Source organism: Rhinolophus sinicus, chromosome 14 (genome assembly GCF_057876585.1).
Source record: "Rhinolophus sinicus isolate RSI-liver-muscle chromosome 14, RSI-T2T, whole genome shotgun sequence".
NCBI classification, from domain to species: Eukaryota; Metazoa; Chordata; class Mammalia; order Chiroptera; family Rhinolophidae; genus Rhinolophus; species Rhinolophus sinicus.
The window spans coordinates 112,438,110-112,464,795 of record NC_142514.1 but is presented as its reverse complement, the minus strand read 5'-3'; the positions used below and the strand labels follow the sequence as shown (position 1 = coordinate 112,464,795).

Genomic DNA, 26,686 nt, shown 5'->3' with positions numbered 1-26,686 from the left:
TTTGTCTCCAACTGGGATTTCTCTCCTAACCTTTGGATCCATGTAATCCAGGCTACCACTTCACCCTGCAAACTCAAAATGCCCCCAAGACCTCAAATACACTCAGACCCCTAAATCTACATCTCTAGAATTCTGTATCTTAGTAAAAGATGCTATTGTCTATCCACTTGGCCAGCCATAAACATGGGCATAATTTCAACCTCTCCTTTTCCTTCACTAAACCCCCAATCAATCAATTAACAAAAGCCCTATTGATTTTTACCATCCAAATATCTCTGAAATCCATCACACTCTGTCTCTGCCCATTACCGTATCCTGCCATTATTATGTTTGCCTGGATTATTGTAACAACTTCTAAATGGTGTCCCTACGTATAATTTCACCATAATCTAATTTATTTTCCATACTAAAATCAGATTTTTAAATCAAATTTTTAAAGCTATAAATCAGATCATGTCACATCTCAGTTTAAAAACTTTCAGTGGTTCCTCATTGTTCATGAGATAAAGTTCAAACTTCTTTAATATTGCTTACAAAATCTTCGATGATCTGACCTTTCTTGCTTTTCCATGTCTTGCTATCCCTGTTTTTACTGGTCCCTCTTACTAAGCACCAGGTCACTAGGCCGTGTTCAGCATTTCCCCCTCCACATATTGTGTATCCTCTTGCTACGACTTTGCATGTGCTGTCTGGAAAAACCCCTGACCCCTACATCTAAGATAAGCATCTCTGATACTCACTGTCACAGCACCCATTCCCACTTTTAAAACTGTGGTTAAGTACCTATTTGTTTCTCTGTATCATCTTCTCTCCTCTCCTCCCTCAAGACTATTAGATCTGAAGGATGGAACCCATGTGCCTCTTATTCACCCTGTACCCGTAATGCCTTACTTTGTCTCTAGAGCACAGTAGGCATTAACATATTGTAATGAAATTTTAATTTTACAGTAGTTTTAGATTTACAGAAAAGTTAACAAAGATAGTACAGAGTGTCCTTCTGTTGGCATCCTATTTTCCCTGTTGTTAACATCTTATGTTAATATGATACATTTGTCACAACTAATGGACCAATATCGATACCTAATTAACTAAAATTGATGCTTATTCAGACGGCCTTAGTTTTTATCTAATGTCCTTTTTCTGTACCAGGATCCCATCGAGGATATCACATTACATTTAGTAGTCATATCTTCCCAGGCAACTGTTGGCCGTGACAGTTTCTCATACTTTCTTTCTTGTTTTTTATGATCTTGAGATTTTTTGAGGAGTACTGGTTAGGAATTTTGTGGAATGACCCTCACTAGGAGTTTCTCTGATGTTTTCATCATGACTAGACTAGGGTAATGGGTTTGGAGGAGGAAAACCACAAAAATAAAATGCCATTTTCATCACAGCGTAGCATGAATACAAACTCTCACTATGAACTATCACTGTAATGTTAACCTTGATCACCTAGTTGAGACAGTGTTTGTTAGGTTTCTTTACTGTAAAGTTACACCCCTCCCCCCTGCCCCCCCGCCGTCCGCCTTCCGTACTGGATTCAAGAAGTCACTATGTCCAGACTCCATTTAAGGGGTTAAGAATTATGCTCCACCTCCTTGAGGGCAGAGTAGCTACATAAATTATTTGGAATTCTTTTGTACAGGAGATTTATATATTCTCCATTTATTTATTCAGCCATTTATATCAGTATGGAGTCATGGACACTTATTTTATCCTTTGAGTTATTTATACTACTTTATTTTGTTACTCAAACTGTTCCAGTTTGGGCCATTAAGGAGCCTTTTCAGCTGGCTCTTGTGCTTGCTTGACATATCCTTCACTGTTTGTCTTTTGAACCCTTCCTTACTTTCTAACACAACAAGACACTTCAGGCTCACCATATATCTTCCCTGCCCCAGCCCTAAAATCAGCCATTTCTCCAAGGATCCCTGGTTCCTGATATGTGTGAATGTTTCAGAAACCATAACCTGGGCTGTGGATGGACACTAACACTTCTCAGTTAAAATTGGGATTCATTGTTAAAAGCTCCAAATGTATCAAGAATAATATATATATTCCTACTACCAAAAATGAACAAACATTTTTCCCTTTATTTTGCTTTAGATATATTTTAAGAAATAAAACACGAAGTTGAAGGCCATTTTCCCCTCTCCCAATCCTAAACCCCTCTCTCTCTTCCTAGAAGCAACTACCATCTTAAATTGATATGTAGACTCTTTTTTCAAGCATTCATGGAATATTTACAGAAACAAATATGTGTTAAAGAAAAGATTGGCTTTTATTTGGGCTGAGTTGCCCACATTTCTGGGCCTTTCTAGTTGGTAGTTGTGTCTCTGCCCTCAGCTATTTGTCCATACACTCAGTTCCTCATGTCACCATGGATGCTGGTGTTCCATTTGTCTCTTCTCTCCTGAGGCAACTTCTCTTTGCTATTTCCAGCCTCTCTCTTCTCTAGTCTGTTTCATCCCTGCTTTGTAGGCAGCTTATGGTGTCCTCCTTATCAGAAGGAAGAAGACCAATAACCTGGTATTATAGACTTTGTAAAAGTAAATTGTAAATTGAAAAATGCTAGACAAATATAAAAATATCACTTTTTGTTCACAGAACAGAAAAACAAACAAACAAACAAAAAGTGGGGCCAAGGGCATATCGTTTGTTTGGAGTACTTGATTCTTTAATAACTTTTTTTTTTTTTTTATCTTAAAGATGTTACCAGCTGCTTCTAGTGTTTTTGTTTGTTTCTTTTTTTTAAATGTACAAAGCAACGTAATAGACATTTAAACCCCTCATAAAGTGATAACCCACCCCCCCAAGCTACTACCCCTCTGACATCTTATATAGCTATTAACATTGCCATTGACTATCTTCCCTATGCTGTACTCCACATCCCATGAATATATATGCCTATATATTTAGTTATAGTTGACATTCAATATTAGTCTACTTCAGCACATTGGTTAGGCATCTACACAATCTATGATGTGATCCCCCTGATAAGTCCAGTGCCCATCTGGCACTTTACATGATCCTTACAACAGTGCTGATTATATTCCCCATACTGTATTAACTATCAGTTGTATTTCTTAATGCCCACACCTTTTTCACCCAGCCCCCAACCCCTTTCCCATCTATCACTCTGATAGATCTAGTACATATCTGGCACCATATCTAGTTATTACAATATTATTGACTATATTCCTTATGCTATACCCTACATCCCCATGACTACTGTGTAACAACCAATTTGTACTTCTTAATCCCTTCCCCTTTCACTGATTCTTAACCCCCTCCCATCTTAAAGAAGTCCCTCTAAGATTCCTTGTACTACTGGTTTGGTGGAGATGAACTCCTTCAGTTTTTTTCTTGTCTGGGAAGCTCCTTATCTGTCCTTCAATTCTAAATGACAGCCTTGCTAGGCAGAGCAATCTTGGTTGTATGTCATTGCTTTTCATCACTTGGAATATTTCCTGCCATTCCCTTCTTGCCTGCAAACTTTCTGTTGAGAAATTAGCTGACAGTCTTATGGGGGCTCCTTTGTAGATCACTAACTGCTTTTCTCTTGCTGCTTTTAAGATTCTCTCTTTGTGTTTAACCTTTGGTGTTTTAATTATGATGTGTCTTGGCCTCTTTGGGTTTATCTTGTCTGGGACTCTCTGTGCTTCCTGGGCTTGTATGTTCATTTCCTTCACCAGGTTACGAAAGTTTTCTGTCATTATTTCTTCAAATAGGTTTTCAACTCCTTGCTCTCTCTCTTCTCCTTTTGCTACTCCTATAATGCAAATATTGGTATGCTTGATATTGTCCCAGAGGCCCTTAAACTCTCCTCAATTTTTTGGATTCTTTTTTCTTTTTGCTGTTCTGGTTGGGTGTTTTCTGCTACCTTACTTTCTACATCACTGGTTGTGTCCTCTGCTTCATCTAATCTACTGCTGATTCCCTGTAATATATTATTCATTTCCATTATTGTACCCTTTATTTCTGACTGTTTCTTCTTTATAGTTTCCATCTCCATTTTTATGCTCCCTATCTCTCTGTTGAAGTTCTCCCTGAGATCATTGAGCACTCTTAAAATGCTTTTTTTGAGTTGTATTTCTGGAAGGTTGGGACTGCCAGATTTAAGACCATCAGATAACTGGGAGTCAGGATAGTTAATTTTATGGTTCTTCAGTTTTGGAACTCTGTCTCTGATAGATTGCTTATTTCCATTTTGCTTAGTTCTTTTTCTGCAGCTTGGTTCTGTTCTTTTATTTGGGACATGTTTCTTTGTCTCCCCATTTTGGCTGCCTTCCTGTGTTTGTTTCTATGTATTAGGTAGGGCTGCTATGTCTTCCGGTCTTAGTAGAGTGGACTTATGTAGTAGATGTGCTGTGGAGTTCAGTGACGCAGTCTTCCTGGTCACCTGAGCCATGCACTCCAGGTGTGTCCCTTGTGTGGGTTTTGTGCGCCCTCCTCTTGTAATTGAGACTTGGTTGATAATTGCACATCAGTATGAGGGACTGACCCTTGGGCTCACTGATTGTGAGGACTGGCCTTGACTACAGTGGAAGAGATGTTGTGCAGGGGCTGATCATACAGAGTAGGATCTGCCTCAGCAGGACTCTGGTGTCTGCCCAGTCTGCCGCTTGGGTGTGTCGTACTTGGAGGCGTCTGGGTGATGCTCCAGCTCATTTTGAAGCTGGCCAATGGGGGCCCCAGCCCCAGGACCACCTTGGAGGGGATCCACTGTAGGTCTATTTCAGCCACAACCTGTGCCCCACCCGAGGCCACCCAGCAGAAGCCAGAAAGAAATCTGCACATGGCTGCCACCCGTACTATGCTTGGAAGTGCCTTGAGAGGCCAAGCCACAAACCAAGGCCGGCTGCCACTATTGCCGGCTTAGGGCTGCTCAGCCAGAGGTACAGGACACGCTCAAGCCAGATTCTGCTTGTCTGGGTTCCACAAACCTTTGAGAGACCATAGGAAAGTCTGCAACTTGAATCAAGTCAAGCAGTCTACACAACAAAGCCACTGAAAGCAGCCTGGGTGTGCCCCTCTAGTGTTTTTTGAGTTGTATTTCTGGAAGGTTGGGGCTGCCAGATTTAAGACCATCAGATAACTGAAGTCAGGATAGTAAGTTTTATGGCTCTTCATTTTTACTTTTCTTACGAATACTGTTTTTCCAGACGTAGGAATAATACCCAAAATAGGGGGAAAAGCTTACTATTAGAGAGATTGTTCATGAAACGAATAATTTCTCCAGCAAGTGACTTAAAAAATGAAAGGCTAATTGTATAATTACAAAATGAAAAGCTTTACCTATAATACCAATCCATTGAATTGCATTGCTGTGTGGGCAGTTTGATTGATAATGTTCTGGATGCCATATAACATATTATCTGTGTACTAAGGTAAACAGAAATTTGGGGTTTGGGATTTCCAGCCCCCTAATAGTAAATATATCTAATTTCTTCCCACAGCTTACACTTGCTTTGACAAAGACAAATTTGAAAGCAATTACTTGAGGACAGTTTGGATAACATCTGGATAATCAAAACAGGCACAATGAAGCACTTCCTAAGGTACGTGTTTATGGTTCCCTGGATGAACCCACTAACATGGAGAAACTTCTTTGCCAGTTAGGATATTTCTGTTCACCATTTGTGATCCTATAGTCAGGTCTCTTAGGATTGCCTAAAACAGCGTATTTTGCTAAAAGTTATTTGGTCACAAGGTTCCTCTGTTAACTCTGTGCATATTGATGCTGAAAGAGAACACTTACAAGTGTTGATTACAAGAGAGTATAAGAAAGCATGGGCATAAAAGCATGGGACAGAGAGTACTTTGGACTATTCTGATGCCATGTGTCTCTAAAGAGTGATATGCTGCTGGCCTTAGAGTTGATGTTTGAGGATTAGTAGTCAAGGAATCAATATAATTTGTGTACAGTCATATTCCTGAATTAAGTAACTTGAAATATCCCTTAATTTAGATTTTATGATAGTTGGCTAGCCAATCCATACAGGTATTTTCAAATGTTCCTTTTTGGTGAAAATATATATTCCAGTCCTCTGCTCTTCCTGCCTCAGTGATATCCCTGAAATCTGCATTAATTGTTGATTCCCTGAGACTGTGCTGTACAGAGTACAATGTATGTTGGTATGTTTTGGGATGATCTCGTTTTGTTTTGAAAGGTCCCTTTGGCTGGACCTATTATAATTATTTTTAAGAGTATTGCCTGCCATTCAACATTCTATAAATAAAATTCTCAAAGAAATTTTACATCATATTAAAATATGAAAAAATAAAGTTAGTCTGGCCCTGAAAGTTAGAAAATAAAACACACTTTCCAGAATATTGAGTTTCTTTTCCTCAAGATGGTGGCCTACCTCTATTACACATTCTTGGCCCTTGCTCTGGCTTGTTTTCTCTAAGCAAATGATTACTGAGCTTACTTTTTTAAGGAAATTATTTAATTCTTTTAGTGGCTGCAATTAAAGATTTTCTTTCCCCACTGGTTTTGATTGCACCATTGTTTCTGGAGCACCTGGGTCAGTTTGTGTGGGATCCACAATGTTTTGATGCAGCTACTGGTGTTTACTGGATCTTACCTTCCAGGAGGTCACTATTAAACTGTTTACAGACATTGGCATTTACAGGCATACCCCTCAACCTGTTTATCTCAGCTGAGTAAAAGGATATTATTTGAAGTATCACTAGAACATTTGCCAGCAAAGTATTTGATCCGATATGTTTTGGTTGCCATGGTAACAAACCCATCTGTTCACACATTCATGAAAAACTGGTATTTATGAATCCTTCCTGAATATAGATGTGGTGTCTTTTAGCTGTAGAACCATATACCAAAAAGCTTTAGTGTTAGATGAAGCTTAGAAGTCAGGAGCTCCTTTTGTGAAAGGGGAGATGGTAGTGGTCAGGTCTGTGCGGAACTTACGCTACTGAATTTCTTCAGTGTCTTACTTGTTTTAGAAAACCTGGAGCAGCCTCACACCCAGCCATTTTAGGAGAAATTGTAACATTTATTTCTGTTAGGTTTTTTTTCTAAATTGAATAGATGCAGTACTGTGTTCAGTAGAAATTATAACATTTTAGAATTAATTTATATGGTGGAAATCTACCACTGTAATTTCACACAGAGTAGTACCAAGGATAATGGAACCAGCATGCCCCTATCAGTTATGTGTTCTGATATGAACTTTTCTCTTTTAACTTGGCATAAATATTTCATGAATATTATTTGACATCGATTATTTATGTGCAACTGAGGCTAGGATAATAGATTACACATCAAGAAAGAAACTTGAGGATCTTCATTGACTATTAGTTTTGATTATAAAAGGAAACTTGATCATTTCTCCTCTGTAGTGATTATTGCTTTTGGCTTTAATTTTTGTTTGTAATGCTTTTAACTAAGTTATAATGAATCTGTATTCATTATATGTTAATGTTTGTAGAATTTGGAAGACTAAGAGGACAAGGAGTAATAATCCTGCATTACAAGCTCTATCAGATCATTTAAATTGCCTTTTTTCTCTGTAGTCCATTCCCACAGATGTTGGACAATTTGGGCAATTATTTTATTTGAACCAAAGAAAAGGTTATATAAATATAGCCTGAATAAATCAGGTGTTAATTCCTGAGCTCAGCAAATAGATTATGTAGAATAAGGAGTTGGCTTTCACTGAGAAAAATTCATTATTATTTAAAAGCCCACAGAGTGATTACTCTCTCAACTTCTGAGTTGCTCTAGAATGAAATGCTTCCTGTACAGCCCCAGAAGAAATGAGGTTAATCTTAAAGAATCCAGGTTGTGGGGAAAAATGCGTCTCAATCCACATTTAAGATACACAGAATCCACACTCTGCTCTCTCCAGCTCACTGCTACCATCAAATATATTAATGGTGTAACTACTCAGAGTATAAAGGAGTAGAGAAAATATTCAATGTTTATTTTTTAAAAATTACATGGGACATTAGAAATAAATGCTGCAGAATTAGTACACCCAACTGAAGGGTGTATTTTACAATGAGAACAGATATTGGATATCAGGTAAGTACACCATAGTCACCCAGTATAACTTTAGCCATGGTCTGCATTAAAAGAAAGCAAAGATTTAAGTAGAGAAGAAAGTGTGCCTATATGTGATCAGAAAAAGATGGAGCACTTTCTGAGCCCCAAATAAAACTGAAACATAGGGTTTAGTTTGTATAATATATTGTATTAATTTTAATTCAATTGATGTATATGATAGAGAGGGGCTAAGACTTATACTGAAGATATTTTCCCTTGCTAGGATTTAGTTGTTAAGATAATATTTTAAAGTCATCAGACATTGTTAATTTTGAAAATTTCTAATACAGGGAATCTTTTAAGTCACCCCATGTAAATAATTGCTTCCAACTATCCCCGCCTCAAGATTTCAGTTTCTTGGCCATGGATTTCACTGCAATTTTTCTTCCTGAGGCAGAACAGAGGAAAGGAAAGCCATCTGCCAAATTTAAACCTCTACGAGAGACACTTAGAGCAATACAGCAGACTTGAACCCAAGTTCTGGCTATAAAGTATTTTACTACTATAATTAGGTAAATGAAAACTTCCAATAATCAAAAATATCTGTACATTGGGTTTTATAAGTCACTCACACTTGATTAATATCTTGGTCCACTGACTCATTTAGTAAGCATGTATTGCTAACAATTGTACTATACCACATTTTAAATTATTATTTTCTATTAATAACAATAGCAATAAAGTAGGAATTAATAACCCATTTCACAGTGCAGGGCAAGAAGTCTTAGCAAAGTTATGTAGCTCACCCAAGGGCACGTAGATATTTGAATGCAGGCCTAGCTGACTTCAAAGCTATTTCTGATGATTTCTGCTTTGTATTACCCCCTCAGTGTGCATCTACTGTGAGGCAAAAGTGAATATGAGGTGGTCTCTGCTCCAAAGTAACATACCACCTGGTAAGAAGATGAGGCATACACATACAAAACTAAGATAAAAAAGAAATGTGATCTGTCACATGCTGCAGGCATTTTGTGACAGGAATGTTCAGGGAAGGCTTCGCTCAGGTGATGTTGAGAGAAAGGGAGGACTAGAATATTAATATTTTTACATAAGGATAGAGGGTGTGTGAGGTGGAGAAGATGCTGTGAACAAAGCCTGAGAAATTGTGATCAGCTGCCACAGGCAGCAAGTGGTCCAAATTTGTTGGCTGTAGAGCCTGTTTACTTGAGTAGAACGTAAGTTGTAAAGATAAAGTTGGGCGTAGTTCTTGGACACCTTTGTAAGCACGGCATAAAACAGCCCAGAAGCATGGTGACAGAAATCTGATGTGGTCCTTAAAAAGAAGAGAGAGTCAGATGAAAAATCTTTTTCCCTTGCGACACATATCCAGCCTTCACTTACAGCTAGAAATCTAGTCCATTCCCTTTACCTTACAAATGAGAAGATAGAGGCCCAAAAAAGCAAAGTAGCTTGTCCAAAGTCACACAGCTCACAGCAACAAATTGACACTAGGTTTGAAGTCAGACTTCCAGACACTTCCTTTTTAGTTAGGCAGTATTTCCATTCAGCACCCACCAATTTTCATGGCTTTTGAGGGGCAGAAGGTGCAGGTCATGTAGTTGTGCCAGAAATTGGTTAGCATTACTTGAGGCATTTGCTGAACTCATGCGATGTGGAAGCTAAATCCCAAAAAAGGGTTATGACAAGCACATCCAAACACCATTCTCACTATAGACTGGTATGTTTAGCCATAGTTTTCTGTTTTTCAGGACACACACACACACACACACACACACACACACACCATGTATTTATATACGCTCATAAGTATACATGTATATACACATATGTATGTATGTGTACACACATTGTATATACACAAATACACATATATCTATACATACATATATTTTAACTTATTTTCTTCCCAGCAGTTAAAAGAACTTTTCATACTCTTATTGAAATATGTTAACTTAATTAATTTTCTAGGCAATATCCTGTAGATGACCTCACCAGAGTCTGACCGTTGCCATCAAACTGCCATCAGAGATACATTTAGAGCTCAATTATCAGCACCCCACCTCTCCTACCCCTTGGTTTTCCTTCAGCTTTTCAGGGCCTGCCCTTTAGCCACAGCACTGTTCATTAAGCCCCTCCTATAGTGCATGAGATAAATGAAAGCCCTGACACTCAATAAATGTTGGTTTGAATTTCATTCATTTAACTATTGTACAAGGTCGGACAATTAAGTTCCCGAATTCATGCTAGAAAAAGTGCTACATACCTCATTGCTGAATATCACCACAGTCACATTTGAGGTACTCCTCTTGGGAAACTATGCACCAATGCCAGCGCCTAGTCCATCCTTCAAAGTAATTTTGGAACTCTTTCTGGAATGGGCATCAGAGCTGTCATCATATTACCCTTGATGTCCTGAATGTCATCAAAATGTCTTCCTCTCAATATTTCCTTTATCTTTGGGTGAAAAAAGAAGTCACTGGGGGCCAGATCAGGTGAGTAGGGAGAGTGTTCCAATACAGTTATTTGTTTACTGGCTAAAAACTCCCTCACAGACAGTGTCCTGTGAGCTGCTGCATTGTTGTAATGCAAGAGCCATGAATTGTTGGTGAAAAGTTCAGGTCGTCTAACTTTTTCATGCATCCTTTTCATGTACTTACAATAATAAACGTGGTTAACTGTTTGTCCACTTGATACAAATTCATAATGAATAATCCCTCTGATATCAAGAAAGGTTAGCAACATCTTTGAAAGCAAGTTCGCGAATTTAATTGTCAGACCTCATATTTTTCACATTTGTTGTGAAGTGAGTAAAGCATGTTAATTTTCCTGTTATTCTTGCCTTCTCGTCAGGATAATCAAGAGTTGACTTTACTGTCCAATCTCAGAGGAAGGTATTTTTTCTCCTCTGGTTCACTAGCACTCTAAGCAATTCTTATAGAAACATCACACTCATTTTCCTTTTGTTTGTTTTTATTGTCATTTTCCTTATTAGACTGTAAGTTCCTTGTTGACAGGGATGGCATGTGGCTGCAGTGAAATTAAGTTTTTAACTCATATTTGCTTTTTCCTTCTGCCTTAATCCCCACACTTTTTCCTCTGTACTGTGCAGCCTGTCTTCTCATTTTGTGTTTGTTCAGCTCAGTGAAGGAATAAAGTATCTTTCAATGATTGCTTTTAATTTTTCCCCCAATGCATTTAAAATCTCTTTCCTTCAACAGTTCTAGGTCTTTAATTCAACAGAAATTAATTTATCCATAGTACTGAGAATATCCTCTTACCTGGTTCATATATATGTATAAATTATGTTATGTAGTATATTTATAATAGTAACAGATCCACTCCTTATCCCTATAGAAGATTTTGAGGCCTATTATGGTTGATGACTTTCTTTTATTTATAGATTTATTTAATTTGGGCTCTTTAAAAAAAATTTTATTTAAAATTAGAGTATGTTTGAGATTACATTTAAGTACTTTTGAAATGTCAAAGTGCAATGTGTTTGCTGCTTCCTTTATAAATAATCAATGAAAGTGTTATCCAAGTAGCAAAAAAAATCTGATTTTTAAAAATAAATCTTGTAAAATGTATGTATTTAAATATCAAATTTTTAGTTAGATAGTGATGCCATTAATTAATTAATAGAAACCTGTGCCTCCTTTTCTTTGAAAGGAAAAGGATAAGCCATTAATTAGATTTTAAGTTATCCCACAGTAGGCTGTTGCTCGCTAATCCGTCAGATATAATTTCCCTGGAATGTAGAAACAGTGCCCTTTGCAATAGAATTTAGAATAGTAGTGATCCAGGATATATTTATACTCTCTGCTTTTCAAAGGTAGTGTGATCTCTTCAGATAAAGAATTACGGACAAGACCACTGGGCTCACACTGCCTGGGCACTTGGCACTGCCTTGAGGCTGCTCAATGGGAAGAACATGCTCTTGTTTTTCTAGAGGCCCACGAGTGGTTTCTTCGTGTGATTTCCCCTTTCCAGTTCATGTATTAAGTCCTCTTTCTAATAGAAAGCTCATTACAGACAGGGTCCCATCTACAAGGCCAATTGATAAGTTAATTTCCGACTGATGGCCAGAGCCCCTGATTGGGAACTTCAGTAGAGCAATGAAAATTTTTTTAAGTGTCATTTTAGAAAGTGCATGAAATGTACGGAACATTGAACAAACAATGCTATTCTTATGGCCATTTAGATGAAGGGTGTTTTGTTTAGGAAACTGTGGTTTAGACCAAGAACTGTGATTATTTTGTACATTTTCTTCCTCACCGAGTGTACTTCTTATTTATTACAGGATTTCTTCAAGCAAGAATTAACTTTCATTAGCAAATTCATTGAAACTGTTCAAAATAAGCCACTTTTCTCTTATTATTTCAAAAGAAGACATCAGAGTCACAAATTTAAGATGATGGAGTAGTGTTGCATTACAGGTACCCACACCCCTCACCCTGCACACAGGAGGCCTCATGGTTCTAGATGCATCTCCTGTTTCAGAGGCCCCATCCCTGCTGAATGGATTCTTCTCACCAGGCACCACAAGACAGGAGCTCACTTTTATTTGGTAACAGAGATATGATCCATTTTGAATAATTTACTTTGGGTAGCTATTCTGGTTCAAGCTAGAGAACGAATGTTAAATAATAAAAGTGATCATAATTGCTTTTACAAAGAAAACTGCTGTGAACTCAGCCATATATATACTTCACTGTGCAGCATACTAATAAATGGCAGTAACAGAAAATATTGGAAATAGAACGTGTAAATCGCTGTTATTATTAAGTCAGAATCTGCCAGTGCCTAAGCAAGTCATTCATCTTAGGAAGCTGCTGTACCTCGTTTTGGAACACTATCAAAAGATGTGATTAAAAAACTAGAAACAAACACACAAAAAAGCTGCTCTCTGTGCATGTAGTTATTAAAAATAGGAGATAGAGATCAGTATTTTCTTCTTGTAGTCTTGAAAATGTGATTGTTATTCCTACAAAATATAGCACATGATTTCAGTAGTGAGTTGAGCATCTACCACCAGAATTTAAAAAACTAAGTCTAGTGTTATGAAAAAAAAGAAAAGAAACACATTCCCTTAATTAAAACTAAGCTTTTTGGTTTGATGATTCAGGCCAGGATTTAAAAACAAGCAGAGCTACAAACTCCCTGAACATTGGGCTCAGACAGCGGAGAAGGCGTGGCTATAATTCTTATTCTGAGACTAGGAACAGAAAGCAAATGGGGGGATCTGCTTCATAGGTACATCTGAGATGTCTTCACTCAAGGTATGCAGTCAGAAACATAAGGAGATAAAGGAAATTAAAAGGACAAAAGGTTCTATGAATCCAAAAGTCCTTAAACTCAGATAAGAAACAGACACTCCTTTCCTTTCCTTTTCCCCTCCTCCCTCCCTCCTTCCTTCCTTCCCACTCCTCTTTCCCTCCCTTCCTCCCTCTTTTCCTCCCTTCCTTCCTTCCTTCCTTCCTTCCTTCCTTCCTTCCTTCCTTCCTTCCTTCCTTCCTTCCTTCCTTCCTTCCTTCCTTCCTTCCTTTTCTTCTAAATCAACAACTGATTAGCTTAACATCATTGAAAAATCCATTTCTTAATTTCTTCTTTTTCAGGGTAGACATGCCAAACCAATTTAACATTCTCTCAAAATATTTAATCATGTTTATTGTTCTCCTCTGGACCTTCAGCAGTTTTTCCATAAACTTTATAATTTAGGGACTTAAATACATCCAAAAATGTAAGAAATGAGCTCCTGGCAGGAGTTGATGGTGAAGGACAGCCATCGAGAGATGCTCATTGGAGGTTTGCTGATCTGGTCCTTTCATGAGGAAGTAAGCTGGGTATTGTTTCTGTCATCAACATAAGCTTTCCAGAGTAAGGGGTAGCACTGGTATTCCCATCTCTGACCATGTCTTAGGTTTATGATCTAAATGTAAAATAAGGTATATCTGTCAAAACATTGATCTGATGATCTGGCTTGAAAAAAATATAGTACCTAGCAGAGCAAAAAAAAGTGTCTCACATGGCAAGCTGGCCTTTTAATGAAATATTTGTGGTATGTTGGCCCATTAGAAAGACAAATATTTCCTTGTAAAACACACACACACACACACACACACACACACACACACACACACACACTTCCTTGTTTTTTTCCTTGATAATAAATAGCATTATCAGGACAACTGGCCCAGAAATTATGAAAGGGTGAGGAAGCAATGTATAAATTCACTTCACAATTGAAATGGGCATTTCTCTCTCATGATTTGTGCTATTGTTTATGTGATTATGTGAGAGGGTTGTGACAGACCTCACAGAGTGGTGAGCCCTAAGAAATGATGCAGTATCTCTAACCCCTCATTGTAGATTTCCACTGGGTTTCCCTGTCTTTGACAGTTTGAACATCCTCAAGGGAGTTGGGGGAAAAAAAAAAGATGAAAGCAAGGAGAACATGATGTCTTTTCTCTCCTTTTATGTAAGGCTGTCTTGATGCAAAACAGTTCCTCAAGCATTTTCTTCTCATATACAAGCAGGCCAGTGGGAGAAATTGCAGATGGGCTGTAAGTTACTCTCCATCTGGGTACTTCCTGCCACCTAGGATGACACCTCCAGGTCTCAAGCCACATCTTTGTATAGATCTGATGAAGAAGTTGCACGGGGAAATCTTTCTGTAGTTTAATTTAAGCTATAATATGGTCTGATGGCTTGTACCCTAAGGAGGGTGAATACAAGGATTCTCCTTAAACAATAATCAGAACCCTCTTCTCTAGGAAGATGTAGTACCCCACAAACCAGATTATCACGGACTCCTGACACACACACTTAAAGAGGCTTCGTTGGAGGAGCTGGCCCACATACTAGGCAAACTTTACTGGAAATTGGACATGGTACCATACGGGCAGATCTCATGGAAAGCTTTTATCCTTGACATAGTAATAGGAATAATGCCAAATGGTAATTAATATCATTACCACTTGGCTGGTGACCAGTTCAAAGAAATAGCGCTCAATCTTTTTTTCTGGCATATCTATCCAAAAGTTGGGAAAACGGAAAACTTTTCCCAACAGAACAAGTTGAGATTTCATAAAATTTCGAACTCAACTATAATAATTAAAATCATCCACTAAATTTATTTTTAGGATTACTTTTCTTAAGTAATCCTAAGGGAGCTGATAACCTAATCCTAATAGATCTTAGAACATATTTGACTAAAACAGTTGAATTTCAGACTTTACAACAGAATAAATTCACTTTTTGTCTTTCAGCAGAATCTGACTTCACGTAAAAATTTATATGCACTTTTATAATGTCTTTGGTGATTATTTTAGACATTCTAATGGTTGTTATAACTTTCAGTTTTTCTTAAATAAAATAATATATATGTATTAGAGGAAAAAAATGAAAATATATTTAACCAAAAAGGAAAATAAATATATTTTTTCCCATTTAATTCCATTACCTAGAAATACCACTGTTAACATCTTTGTTTTGTATCCTGCCAGTCTTTTTCTCCTTGTTTACACCTCACCATTAATTTATTTTTATTGGGGAACACTGTGTTTCTCCAAGGCCCATCAGCTCCAAGTAGTTGTCCTTCAATCTAGTTGTGGAGGGCACAGCTCAGCTCCAAGTCCTGTTGCCGTTTTCAATCTTTAGGTGCAGGGGGTGCAGCCCATCATCCCATGTGGGCATTGAACTGGCAAACTTGTGAAGAGCGCGCACTCTAACCAACTGAGCCATCCAGCTACCTCTCTGGAAGCTCAGTGGCAGCACATTGTCTTCAATCTAGTTGTGGAGGGTGTGGCTCACTGGCCCATGTGGGAATCAAACTGGCAACCTGCTGTTCAGAGCTCGCACTCTAACAAACTGAGCCATCTGGCTGCCCCCATGATTAAAATTTTTGACTAATTTCTAATGAAAACCTAGATCATCCTATACAAATTTATTTCTAACTTCTTTCTATTTGGTAAGCATATTCTGGACATTTTCTCATGTTATTAGATATTCTAGAACATAATTTTATTACCTACAAAGGATTCCATTGTGTTATCTTACTGTAGCAGTTTGGTTACTTATACTGTTTCCTCTGTTCCCTTTGTATTTATATGATACAGACCCCATGCTTTTGTACAGGTTAGCCTTTTGGACTTTTTATTTTTAATACAGGCTGTTCAAGATATTGCAGCCAGAGCATGTGAGCAAAGGAACAGTCAAGGTGTTGGTTCATATTCAGGGATGAGGCTGTTGGTTAACTACTCGAATTCATCTGAATGACCCTGGATCACCTTATGTTAGAGTCGAAGGGAAATAGTGATTATTTGAGAAAATGAAACATCTTTTCTAAATGACACCAAAAGGAAGTAATATAAATAATTCTGCCTCCTAGGAATGCAGTGTTAAGAGAAGATGGGTTGAATATAAATTTCTGGATGATAAGTCTTCTTCCATACCTTGAGTCATTTTGAGACTCTGAACAGAATTGTGAAGTAGTAGACACTGACATATTAAAAATAAAACTCAACATAAAATACAAATTCACATGCCAGAGACATTGTAGAAAAAGTACATGACTGATGACAATACACTTCATAGTCTGTTGAGGTATTTTTGGCGTGAGATAGGGTGTGCAATACAGAAAACTTTGTTTAGCAGGAGCCAAGAACAAACTTGTCAAGGGGTGTAGTTTGGGGAAGGTTTAAATCAGAGGATGTTGGAGAACCAAAAGTCAACATACTTGTTCAGTGAACCAATGAGAAGATCTTCCTGAAAAGTCCAAGAAGTATTGAGATTCATGAGCAGAGAAGACATGTAGCCACACAACCAGGTCCTCAAGGAGGACAACAGTTCCTAAAGGAAAGCAGAGGGAGGAGGAAAGAATGGAAACAAGGGGAGAATAAAATAGTGACCCAAAAAAGGGCACTGAGGATGGGTTGGAAATGAAGCAGGGCGAGCTGAGAGGCTGTCTACAGAGGCAGAAGAGTTGCCATGGCACGTTCTTTCCAATTGTCTAAGGGAGAAACAAATTCTAGAACACAAAGATACTATTTTCAAGGTACTAATTTATTTTCAAAATGTTTTTAGGCAAAGATAGGAAAGGAAAGGATTCCCGCAGCTCACCCTCAGTTTGTTGGAATATCAAATATCAAATAGGGCATTCTGGAGTTGCTTGCACTCAGTAAGTGTGTTCTCGTAGATCTTCCCTCCCAATGATGGGTTTGTAGCTACCTCAAATAAAATAACACGGGACTAGAAAAATAAAATAAGCTGTAAACCCAGAAATCTAATGGTTGGTTTTCTTCTGGGCTTCTTTTCTTGCTGGTGGTGGCTGCTTTCTATTCTCTTCCAGAGTGCTATTGGAAGGGTGCTATCTTTTGTTTTTGACAGAATGTTGATCCAAGTGTGCCTGTATTTTTACTGTAAATTTTTGTGGCGCTGCCTGAAATTTGTAATGAGGAAGCTGACTGGAAAGTGTGAACTGCAGCGGATCTGTTACAATACCAAGCCTGGCGCTTCTAGAACCATGAAAATTGGTAAGCATGAAACAAAGAGGTGGGCAAAATGTAGGCTTGGTGGGATTGAGGATACAGTATAGTAATTTTAAACCACTTGTAAAGGATAATTTTAGAATGATTTTTTAATTGTCTCTTTTATAGAAACATCGCTAAGGGATTCAAAAAGTAAGGTAAGTAAAATTATTTCTATATCTTTTCAGCAAATTTTCACTTGAAGCTTATACCTCTGTCATCAAAAAGTAAAAAATTTTAAAAACAAAATATACCACTGGCTGTGAAAATTAATGCAAACTTAGAAGAATTAACTGCCCATCACAAACCACTGTCCTTTTAACATGAAAACAGCCACTGTATGTGAAATTTTAGGTAGATGTATGATGCACGTATTTCTTCACTGTTGAATTCATCCTTTTTTATACCTCTTCCTCAGTGTCCAAATTATTTAACTTTATACACAAGATTTTCCAAGAAAATCGAAGAAGTCAATATGCTAGCTTATAGTACATAATTAAGCATCCACATAAGAGAAAACTGTTTTTTTTCCCAAGATTCTTGAATATTATCATTTAATTTTAGCATCTTTAAGACTTTACCCACTCCCGCCATGCACTTCACTCAATCATAAACATAATTCCATTAGCAGTGGAAACCAGGTATGTTGGGTGAGAAAAAGAAAACATAGTATTTTAATATAAGGAACTTGAAACAGATGAAAATAGTAAAAAAAAATTAAAATAAAAAAACCTATAGTTTTGTTTTATGTTATTAACTTAATCAGGAAAATTGCACTGTCCTCGCTGTGAAAATGTTAAATTTATTAGACTTTAAAGACTAAATCAATGTTTGCTTTTAGTTTAGTTTAGTATCTTCACAGAGAAGCTTTAAGCAAATACTTGAACCCCTTATCTAAACAAACCCCACCTAAGCCATTGGTGTTCATGACAAGGGAACTCATTGAAATATGTTTTCTAGCTGTTGCAGACTTCAGTGAGTGTTCACCCTGATGCTATTGAAAAAACTATAGAAGACATCATGGAACTGAAAAAAATTAATCCCGACATAAATCCACAGTAAGAATATGTTTATTATTTTTGTAAACAAGTCACACGGCCACATATTTATTATTTCTATGGCGCTAGAGCTCTCTCTCTCTCTCTCCCTTACTCTCTTTTTCTCTCTCTCTTTCTATAAATAATTCCATCACTTCCCCAAGCCCCAAACAATCATCTGCAATATTTTGACTTTCAGATAAAGAATAAAGAAAAAAGGTGTCTTTTTCATATTTGTAAATAGCAGTAACTTTGTACTTCTGTTGTGATTTATGCTAATGCTTTGAGATGCAATGAATGTAAGAAATATGATCGATGCCCTTGGTACCAGAAGATGAAATAAAGGGAACCCATTCATCAACAGTCACTCTGTGTGATGCCGGCGTTTTATATTAAAAGTTCAAACTGTAAATGTGCCCAAGCTGATTCTGCTCCATCGAGAATATTCCTTTAGTTCGTGACAGGCTGAAAACCTTGGAGATGGTTACTACCTGCTTGTCAAGAAGGCAGGCATATGTGGGAGGGAGAGATGGTTTTAATATGAAGACTTTAGAACTTTGTAATTTAGTCATCTCATCTTGGAAGTATTAAAATGCATTTGGCAATGTACGTGACATTTAAAATTAGCTTTACATTTTCCATTGGGAACAGGAATTTTTCAGTAAAAATTTGGGCTAAGGCTATTGGTTAGAATAAATTCTACATGCAGATATATTGAGAGACAATTTAGGTAGATAACAATCAAATTCTCTTTTAGATATGCATAGGAATTTCAGATGTCACTGAGAAAGTCTTTTAATTGCCTAAGATGCAGCTGTGGTTGAAGGGAATTTCAGAGTTCATTTTGCATATGTCTGTCACTTAGAGGGATTCTAGGTACTAGCTACTAATTGGGGCTCATCACAAAACTCCATTTCCACTGGTCTCCATAGCATTCTTCCGCAGACATAACTATTTAACACCCTTTTCCTTATTCAGCCATTAAAGGTGATTTAATTATGCAGTAAATGTCTTTTTGAAACCTTCTGACATATATTTTATTTCTCTGAGAAAGTAATAAAAAGGCAATCCATTTTAAATTAAGTTGAACAAAAAATTTAAGACTACAGTTGGGCCTGAGGAATATATTAGATCTATAATCATATTTAAAGATTGGCTTAGATTTAATAGCAAATCTTTTCTCTCTGTTCTGTGAAAGTCATGTTTCATTCAAGAGCATTTTCTTGCCATCTTTTTGTTTGATTTCCTTTAGAAAAAAAAACAAAAGCCTTATAGGTAGTAGATTGTGTTTTTATATCTCAATATGGATCTTAGTACTTTTTTTCCAGATTGATGTTGGCAAAATGTGATTTTTAAAAATTAAATAATTTTCTAGAAAGATAAATCAAGAAATAAAGAAGGCTAGGGAAAATATTTTGTAGTTTATCAAGCCATTACTACTTTTAACCTCACTTTGTTTAATTACATTTTTTTCAAGTTCGGCTTATTCTGGTGGTAAGAATTACTACAGTAAAAATTGAATTGGCTCCTCTTGTTTCCACTTATTTCTCCCACTCTCTCCTTTCCCTCAAAATCAACTCTCTGCTCAGTCCTGCATTGATTTCCTGGGTGACCAGTGCCACTGTTCCTTTTACCTAAATTTGAATATCCGATTTAGTTTTCTGGTGCTATGGTAACAAGTAATTATAAGTGTCATTTAATTGAACGTTCAATTTTATTTATGTCTTGCACTCTGGGTTATCTGACAATGCCCTCTGTGTTTGGAGTAAGTATACAATCCTGACAGAATTCTCTATTGCCCCCAACTTTAGACTTAACCTCTATACATCTTATTCCGCTCACAAAAAGATGATGATGACACTGTCATCGTGTTTATAATGACCATCACCACAAATTCAGTGAGTGAATTAGGAGTAGGAGTGTGTTAGACAGTAACTCTTGAAATTGCCAACATTCATCTATTTTGAACCACAAAAGTGAATGACTATAAAGAATTTAACAAGAATAAATAAACAGGAAACTAGATTTAAAAATGCCATCAAATGAGTATAGGAGAATAATTTATGTGACAATAGTTTATATGAAAAAAGGATCTTGGTGATTAGTTAGCCATCTATTTAATAAACTTATGATGTTATGTGACTGCTGAAAGAGACCCTGTCTTTACCTTCTAGGTTGTAGGAGAGAAAAATAGCATTCACATCACAGGAAGTAATGATCCTGTGTGCGGCACTTCCCAGATTGTTTTCTATTCCAGTGATATACTGCAAAGGGCCTGTTAGTCAAACAGTGTACATGCAGAGACTACTGAGCAAGATAGTAAAACATCTGAAAACCATGTCATGTGAGAAGGAATTGAAAGAATAGGGGTTTTGTTTTATTTTGGTTTGGTTTTTAACCCTGAAGATGAGACTAGAAGAAAGAATCACTATCTTAAAATCAATAGGCATGTAGGGGAAAAGTGGAAATAAATTTGCTCAGAGAACAGGATTTGAACCACTTGGTGATAAGGAAAGCAGATTTTGTTTCAGCCCTAAGAAAAAGTGTTCAGACAACTCAAGAAGTCAGAATGGAATGAGAAATCTTATAAAGTAGTTTGTTCTTTCTCTTGGCATTGCCTCATCTTTCAGGAATGTTCCCAAGCAGAGGTGTTTTTGTTGTTGTTTTATTGTTGTTGTTTTGAATTTTTCTTACCCCAGACCCCTGAGGGCTGTCTCTCTCTGTCTCTGTCTCCGTCTCTCTCTCTGTCTCTCTCTATCTCTCTCCGTCTCTCTCCGTCTCTCTCTGTCACACACACACACACACACTTTTGAAGTGTTTCCAATATATTCACGTGGTGGGAGCTAAATGATCCCTCCCTAAGACCCATTATCACCTATATTTTCTACATCTCACTTTCAAGTCACCTGAATAAAGAGCTCTCTTGTTTTTTAAGCCACATTGTTGCAACGTGGCTTAAGAAAAGGCCAGAATGAGAGGTAAGTTTAAACCAAGTTCTACAACTGTCTATTTGGAGCTTCAGCAAAAAATTGTGCTATTAGATAGCTCATATTTGAGCAATTTCCTAAATATTATGTAAATATGAGAAGTCCTATTGTGCATGCAGCAAGTGAACAAATGCCAAAGTATATGTTTTATTTTCCTTCACGTATGTTTGTTGTGTTTTGAACACCTTAGGTTGGGAATCTCTCTTCAGGCTTGCCTTCTGCAAATTGTTGGGTACAGAAATCTTATTGCAGATGTGGAAAAGCTGCGCAGAGAACCCTATGACTCTGATAATCCCCAACATGAGGAAATGCTTTTGAAGGTTAGTCCTTGAACTCATTTCAGTCCTTCGCTTAGGTCAGCTACTGTGTGCCTGCTCTGTGCTAGGCATGGCTCTGAACATGGGGACACTGAATAAAACATGGGTATAAATGGTTTAATAAAGCCTACTGTTCTTGCTTCTTCAGATGTTGGAGGTAAATTTTTCATTAGAAAATTCATGTGAGAATTTAGATGTAAAGCCAAGTTTCTTTTGTAATCTGAGAAAGCATCAGAGGCGATTTCTTTGGGCTTGCACATTTGGCTCAAGTTTAGATGGTTTAATTGTGTTGAAAGCCAATAGGAGAAATAGCATTTGTCAAAGAGTGACCTGGGATTTTCATTTATGGCTTTTAATAGACATTAAACATGAAGTTGATTTCTGCTTCAGCAATAGCCCTCTTGGGAAATTACCCAAGATCTTAGTGCTGAATATTTATTCATGTAACTTGGAGTATTAAAAGACGAGGTAAAGATTTACATCTGGAATATTAAACGTGCTGGAAGATTAATATGCAGTTATAAATACTCCTTCTGTGTGTCAAAGCAAAACCTTAAGAATATTATATGATCTGATGGTATATTATGAAACATTAATAAAACTTTACCTCAAAACACTGAATTTTGATTTAAAAAATTAAGACAAAAAAATTTAAATCAACCTTTAGAACTGCTCACCTGAAATGTTTTATAAATTAACTTCTGAAAATAGATGCTTTTTAAGATGGAGTGTTTCTTTGTCCTGTCCTAAAATTTAAAAAGGCAGTAACAAAATTCAAAAAAACATTTGTTTAGTTGCCTTAACTTTATCTTATTGAAAAATTTTCAATAGAAGATGTAATTTTAAAAATGTATCCTGTTGTGTTTAATGTGAAGGGGTGTGTGTTTTCTGTGTATGTAAATACTTAAGCAAATGACTCATTTGTCTCTACTAATTAGTGATAGACCTGATGTGCATCATTAAAAATTGAAGAAACCTCATTCTTTGCAATAGTTTTTCTTCTTCTCTTTCTCTTCTGTTTAAGTTTAGGTAAGCCACTGGCTGAGCTTTATCACCTTTTACTGCCTTATTATTTTCTATTTTATGATTGAGCTAGTTGAGTTCAATAAAATGATCTCAAGGTGGGAAATAAGAAGTGAATGAAAAAGACGTGGTATAATTAACAGATTGGCCACATGCACCTGAACAATTTATTAGAATAGCTGAGATGCCTTTTGAATCAATGAAGGGTACTTGCTATGTGCCATCTTAGCTGATCTGTTGTATGTGTGCTGGCACATAGGTTTTCAACAAATATGGGTGAATGCATGAATTTTTGTAGTTCATTCGATACATGTCAAGAACTTTTGTGATATGACTTATCTGTGGTTATGATTTAATTATGTATGTAGTATTATTTTTTTATTGTCACCACTATAAGATGTAGGCAAGGTGATGGTTGTTGTCTTTATTTTAGAGGTGAGCAAACTATAAACATGTCAGTCCAGGCTCTGATTCACACAGCGAGTAAATTATAAAGCCAGGACTATCCACTACTGTGTTAGACACTGCAGAACAGCATTATTTTCTACCCTTAAGTGGCTTGCAATCTAATTCTGGAGATATTACGCATTTACAAACATCACTAAATCTTAGCATCCCCTCAAATACCTCTTGAATGTTTTCTGTGCCCACTGCCATTCTAGCCATTATCTCCAACTTGGGGTATTAAAATAGCCTTTTAATTCTGCCACGAACACTTCCTCTGTTCCATCTCCTAAAATACTGTTGGAGGCATTATCTAGTCATGTCATTCTCTAAGTTAAAAATGTTCAGTTCCCTATGTCTGATAGCAGAAAGCCCATGCATCTTAGCAAGCATTTCAGACCCTTTCCAATCTATTTCTCTAAGCTATCTATCCTGCATCCCCATTATGTATAGTACATGCTCTGTATAATGCCATGCTCTGTCATTCACCCTGACCCAGAATAGGCTATGCCCTCTGTTACTCATTATTTTCACAAAAGTAGGCTAATTTAAAAAAAAATCCTTATTTATTGAATTTTGAAATCTTCGGTAGCCTCCCCAAGCAAATTTAGGGGTGGGGTCTCTATTCTCATCTGTAGTTTCTTCCAATTCCAAGTATGATAATAACAAAATTGATAATAATAAAATACCCACTGAGTGTTTAGTATGTGCCAATCATTACAGTAAGTGTCTCAATAACCTCGTGGTGAGATATTGGTATTATCCCTATTTTTCAGGTGAGGAAACAGCGGCTGGGCAGTTAAGAGACTGCCTAGGCTCACACGCTTAGAAAGGACCCCACACTCTGCACTGCACTACCTTTCAAAGGAGACACCATGTCTTGTTCACATTTGTATTTCCAGAGGCTGGCCCATGGTGTTTAACTGCCCAAGCTTAGGGTTCTTCATTTTTAAAATGGGTAACAATGCCCTTGTTACCTTTTATAAACCCGTTCAGAACAAGGGTCTTCAAATTAAAGTCTATGGGCCATATATGGAAGACACTCATTTTTGTAAATAAACTTTTGTTGGAATACATCCATTCCTTCATTTATATATTATTGTCTGCTTTTGTACTAAATGGCAAAATTACGTAGTTGCAGCAGTGACTGTATGGCTACCAAAGCCTAAAGCATTTACTGTCTGGCCCTTGACAGACAAAGTTTGCCACCTCCTGGTTTAGAGGCTTCAGTAATATATTGTCATAGTGTTCAAGTGCTATGATTTATAAACATGAGACCATTTTCAATGTTTCTACTTCAAGTCTTAAAGTATTAAAAAAATCTGAATTTTATGATCATTTAAACATAGGCTGGGATGAAAATAAATAATATCACTTTATATTCATGTAGTACTGTCCATACGAGTTATTCAGATGGACAGTTCTGGTGATCATTTATAACCAAATTAATAACAAAAGCACAATTTTAGATGGATTCATGTCTTAATAGAAACAATATAACCCAGAATGAAAAGATGCTGTCCTGATAAGAAGACATAGTCCCATGGTGGCCTCACTAGAAAGCTGCTTCTTGATTGAGTGGGTGGATGAATGGCAGGCTTGCCTTTTTTGTTCTGTAGCAGACCTTACAAAGGCAGAAGTGTTCAAATACGCTTGCAGTAAAGGCTTCGTGCAAAGAGAGTAGAATTAAACAGAGCACCGGCCACGAGGGATAATACTCTCACCGAGAGCGCAGCTTGTCATCTGCCACAGGAGTCATCGTTGGTAGCTCCCGTGTCCTGCACTTGGCAGGTGGCATTGTAATAACTCTACTCCCAGTAGTGCAGTTGTAAATAGCCGGACTCCTCAAAGCCCCCCACCAAATACCCCCCCCCCACACACACACACCTAAGTTCAGTTTTCTAGTTGGCTTCCAATGTGCAAGAAATGACCTTACCTTCAGGGGCACCTTGCCTCTTACCTTTACGTTTTTTCAGGGATGAACCTATCTATCAGAATAGAATCCAGTAATTCAAGCATTCTTACAGGAAATATGCACATGGTAGTTCTTCATATATGTATGTTAGCGTAATCAGCTTTCATTTTCCAAGAAAGTGACCCTTATTAAAGCAGAGAGGATTAAGAACTTAATTAAGAACACTTTTGAGCCATTAATCTAGTTTGCCATGAAACATGAAATTATTAAAATGGAATTTCTTTTTAAAGAATTTTATTATTTAAACTTTTTACTCTCCAAACTAAGTATTCCCCTGATGAATGAGGTTTATAACTTACCTGTAGAAATAAAATGCTTGTTTTTTCCCTTTTATTCTATTCATTTTATGAAACCAAGTAATTTTTAGTTAAATTTATTGGGGTGACATTGGTTAATAAAATTATATAGGTTTCAAGTGTACAATTCTATAATACATCATTTCTATATTGCATTGTGTGTTCACCATTCAGAGTCAGTTCTCCTTTCATCACCATATATTTGACCCCCTTTGCCCTCTTCTACCACTCTCCTCCCCTGTTACCCTCTGGTAACCACCAAACTGTTGTCTGTGTCTACGAGTTTTTGTTTCTTTGCTTGTCTTGTTCCTTTGTTGCTTTCAGTTTTATATCCCACATATGAGATTATCATGCTAAGTGAAATAAATAAACAGAAAACACCGAGAACCACATGATTTCACTCATCTGGGAAACCATACATTTTAAAACTGAATAGCGCCCTGATATTTTTTTACGTCAAATTATTACCCAAATGAATATGGTGAGCTTTACAATCAGTTTCCTTTTGTTTGCTTGTTTTTTTTATTGTGGCAGTAACTAACTCAGTTCCTTAAGGAGCTTTAAGAAGAGACCTTTTCTCTTATTTTTAATACTCTTCTAATGAACCCATTAACATTTTCTATTTTGATGAATGCAGAGCACTGGCAAATTTTTGTATGGATACTATAAAAAGAGATTTTTTTTATACCCATGTTTGATATTTTGCTCTCAGGTGTGGTAGATTTTCTTTCCTTTTTTTGAAAATTTTCTCTCACTCTTTAGATTGAATTTACCTGTTGTACCACTAACATAAAATATTGTATCATTTGAATATACATAATTTTTGATTAGTGCCTAAATTAACTTTACTATATTACAACTTTTTTGTTAGTATTTCCTGTAGTTGAACATTGTTTTATACTGCCAGATATGTGATAGTTAACTACGTATATAAAGCATGGTGTTTGCATATTCCTGTTCTGCTTCAACTTTAAAATCCATATAACATAGAATAATCAATGTAGAAGGTGAATTATGTCTGAAATCATAATAAGGAAATTTTATATTT

The 26,686-nt window shown here is 36.8% G+C and overlaps 1 protein-coding gene across 4 annotated transcripts in view; it reads left to right on the top strand.

Moving 5' to 3' along the window:
- The window catches only part of ELMOD1 (ELMO domain containing 1), a 68,862-nt gene that overhangs the window by 21,208 nt on the left and 20,968 nt on the right, over positions 1-26,686 (top strand). For all 4 annotated transcript variants that reach the window (XM_019715712.3, XM_019715711.3, XM_019715710.3 and 1 more), the window contains exons 2-6: positions 5,460-5,561; positions 17,420-17,565; positions 17,689-17,717; positions 18,520-18,617; positions 21,774-21,903. In XM_019715712.3, the coding sequence (XP_019571271.1) occupies positions 5,545-5,561; positions 17,420-17,565; positions 17,689-17,717; positions 18,520-18,617; positions 21,774-21,903 (420 nt within the window). In that variant the 5' untranslated portion in view covers positions 5,460-5,544. The remainder of the gene's footprint in view (positions 1-5,459; positions 5,562-17,419; positions 17,566-17,688; positions 17,718-18,519; positions 18,618-21,773; positions 21,904-26,686) is intronic.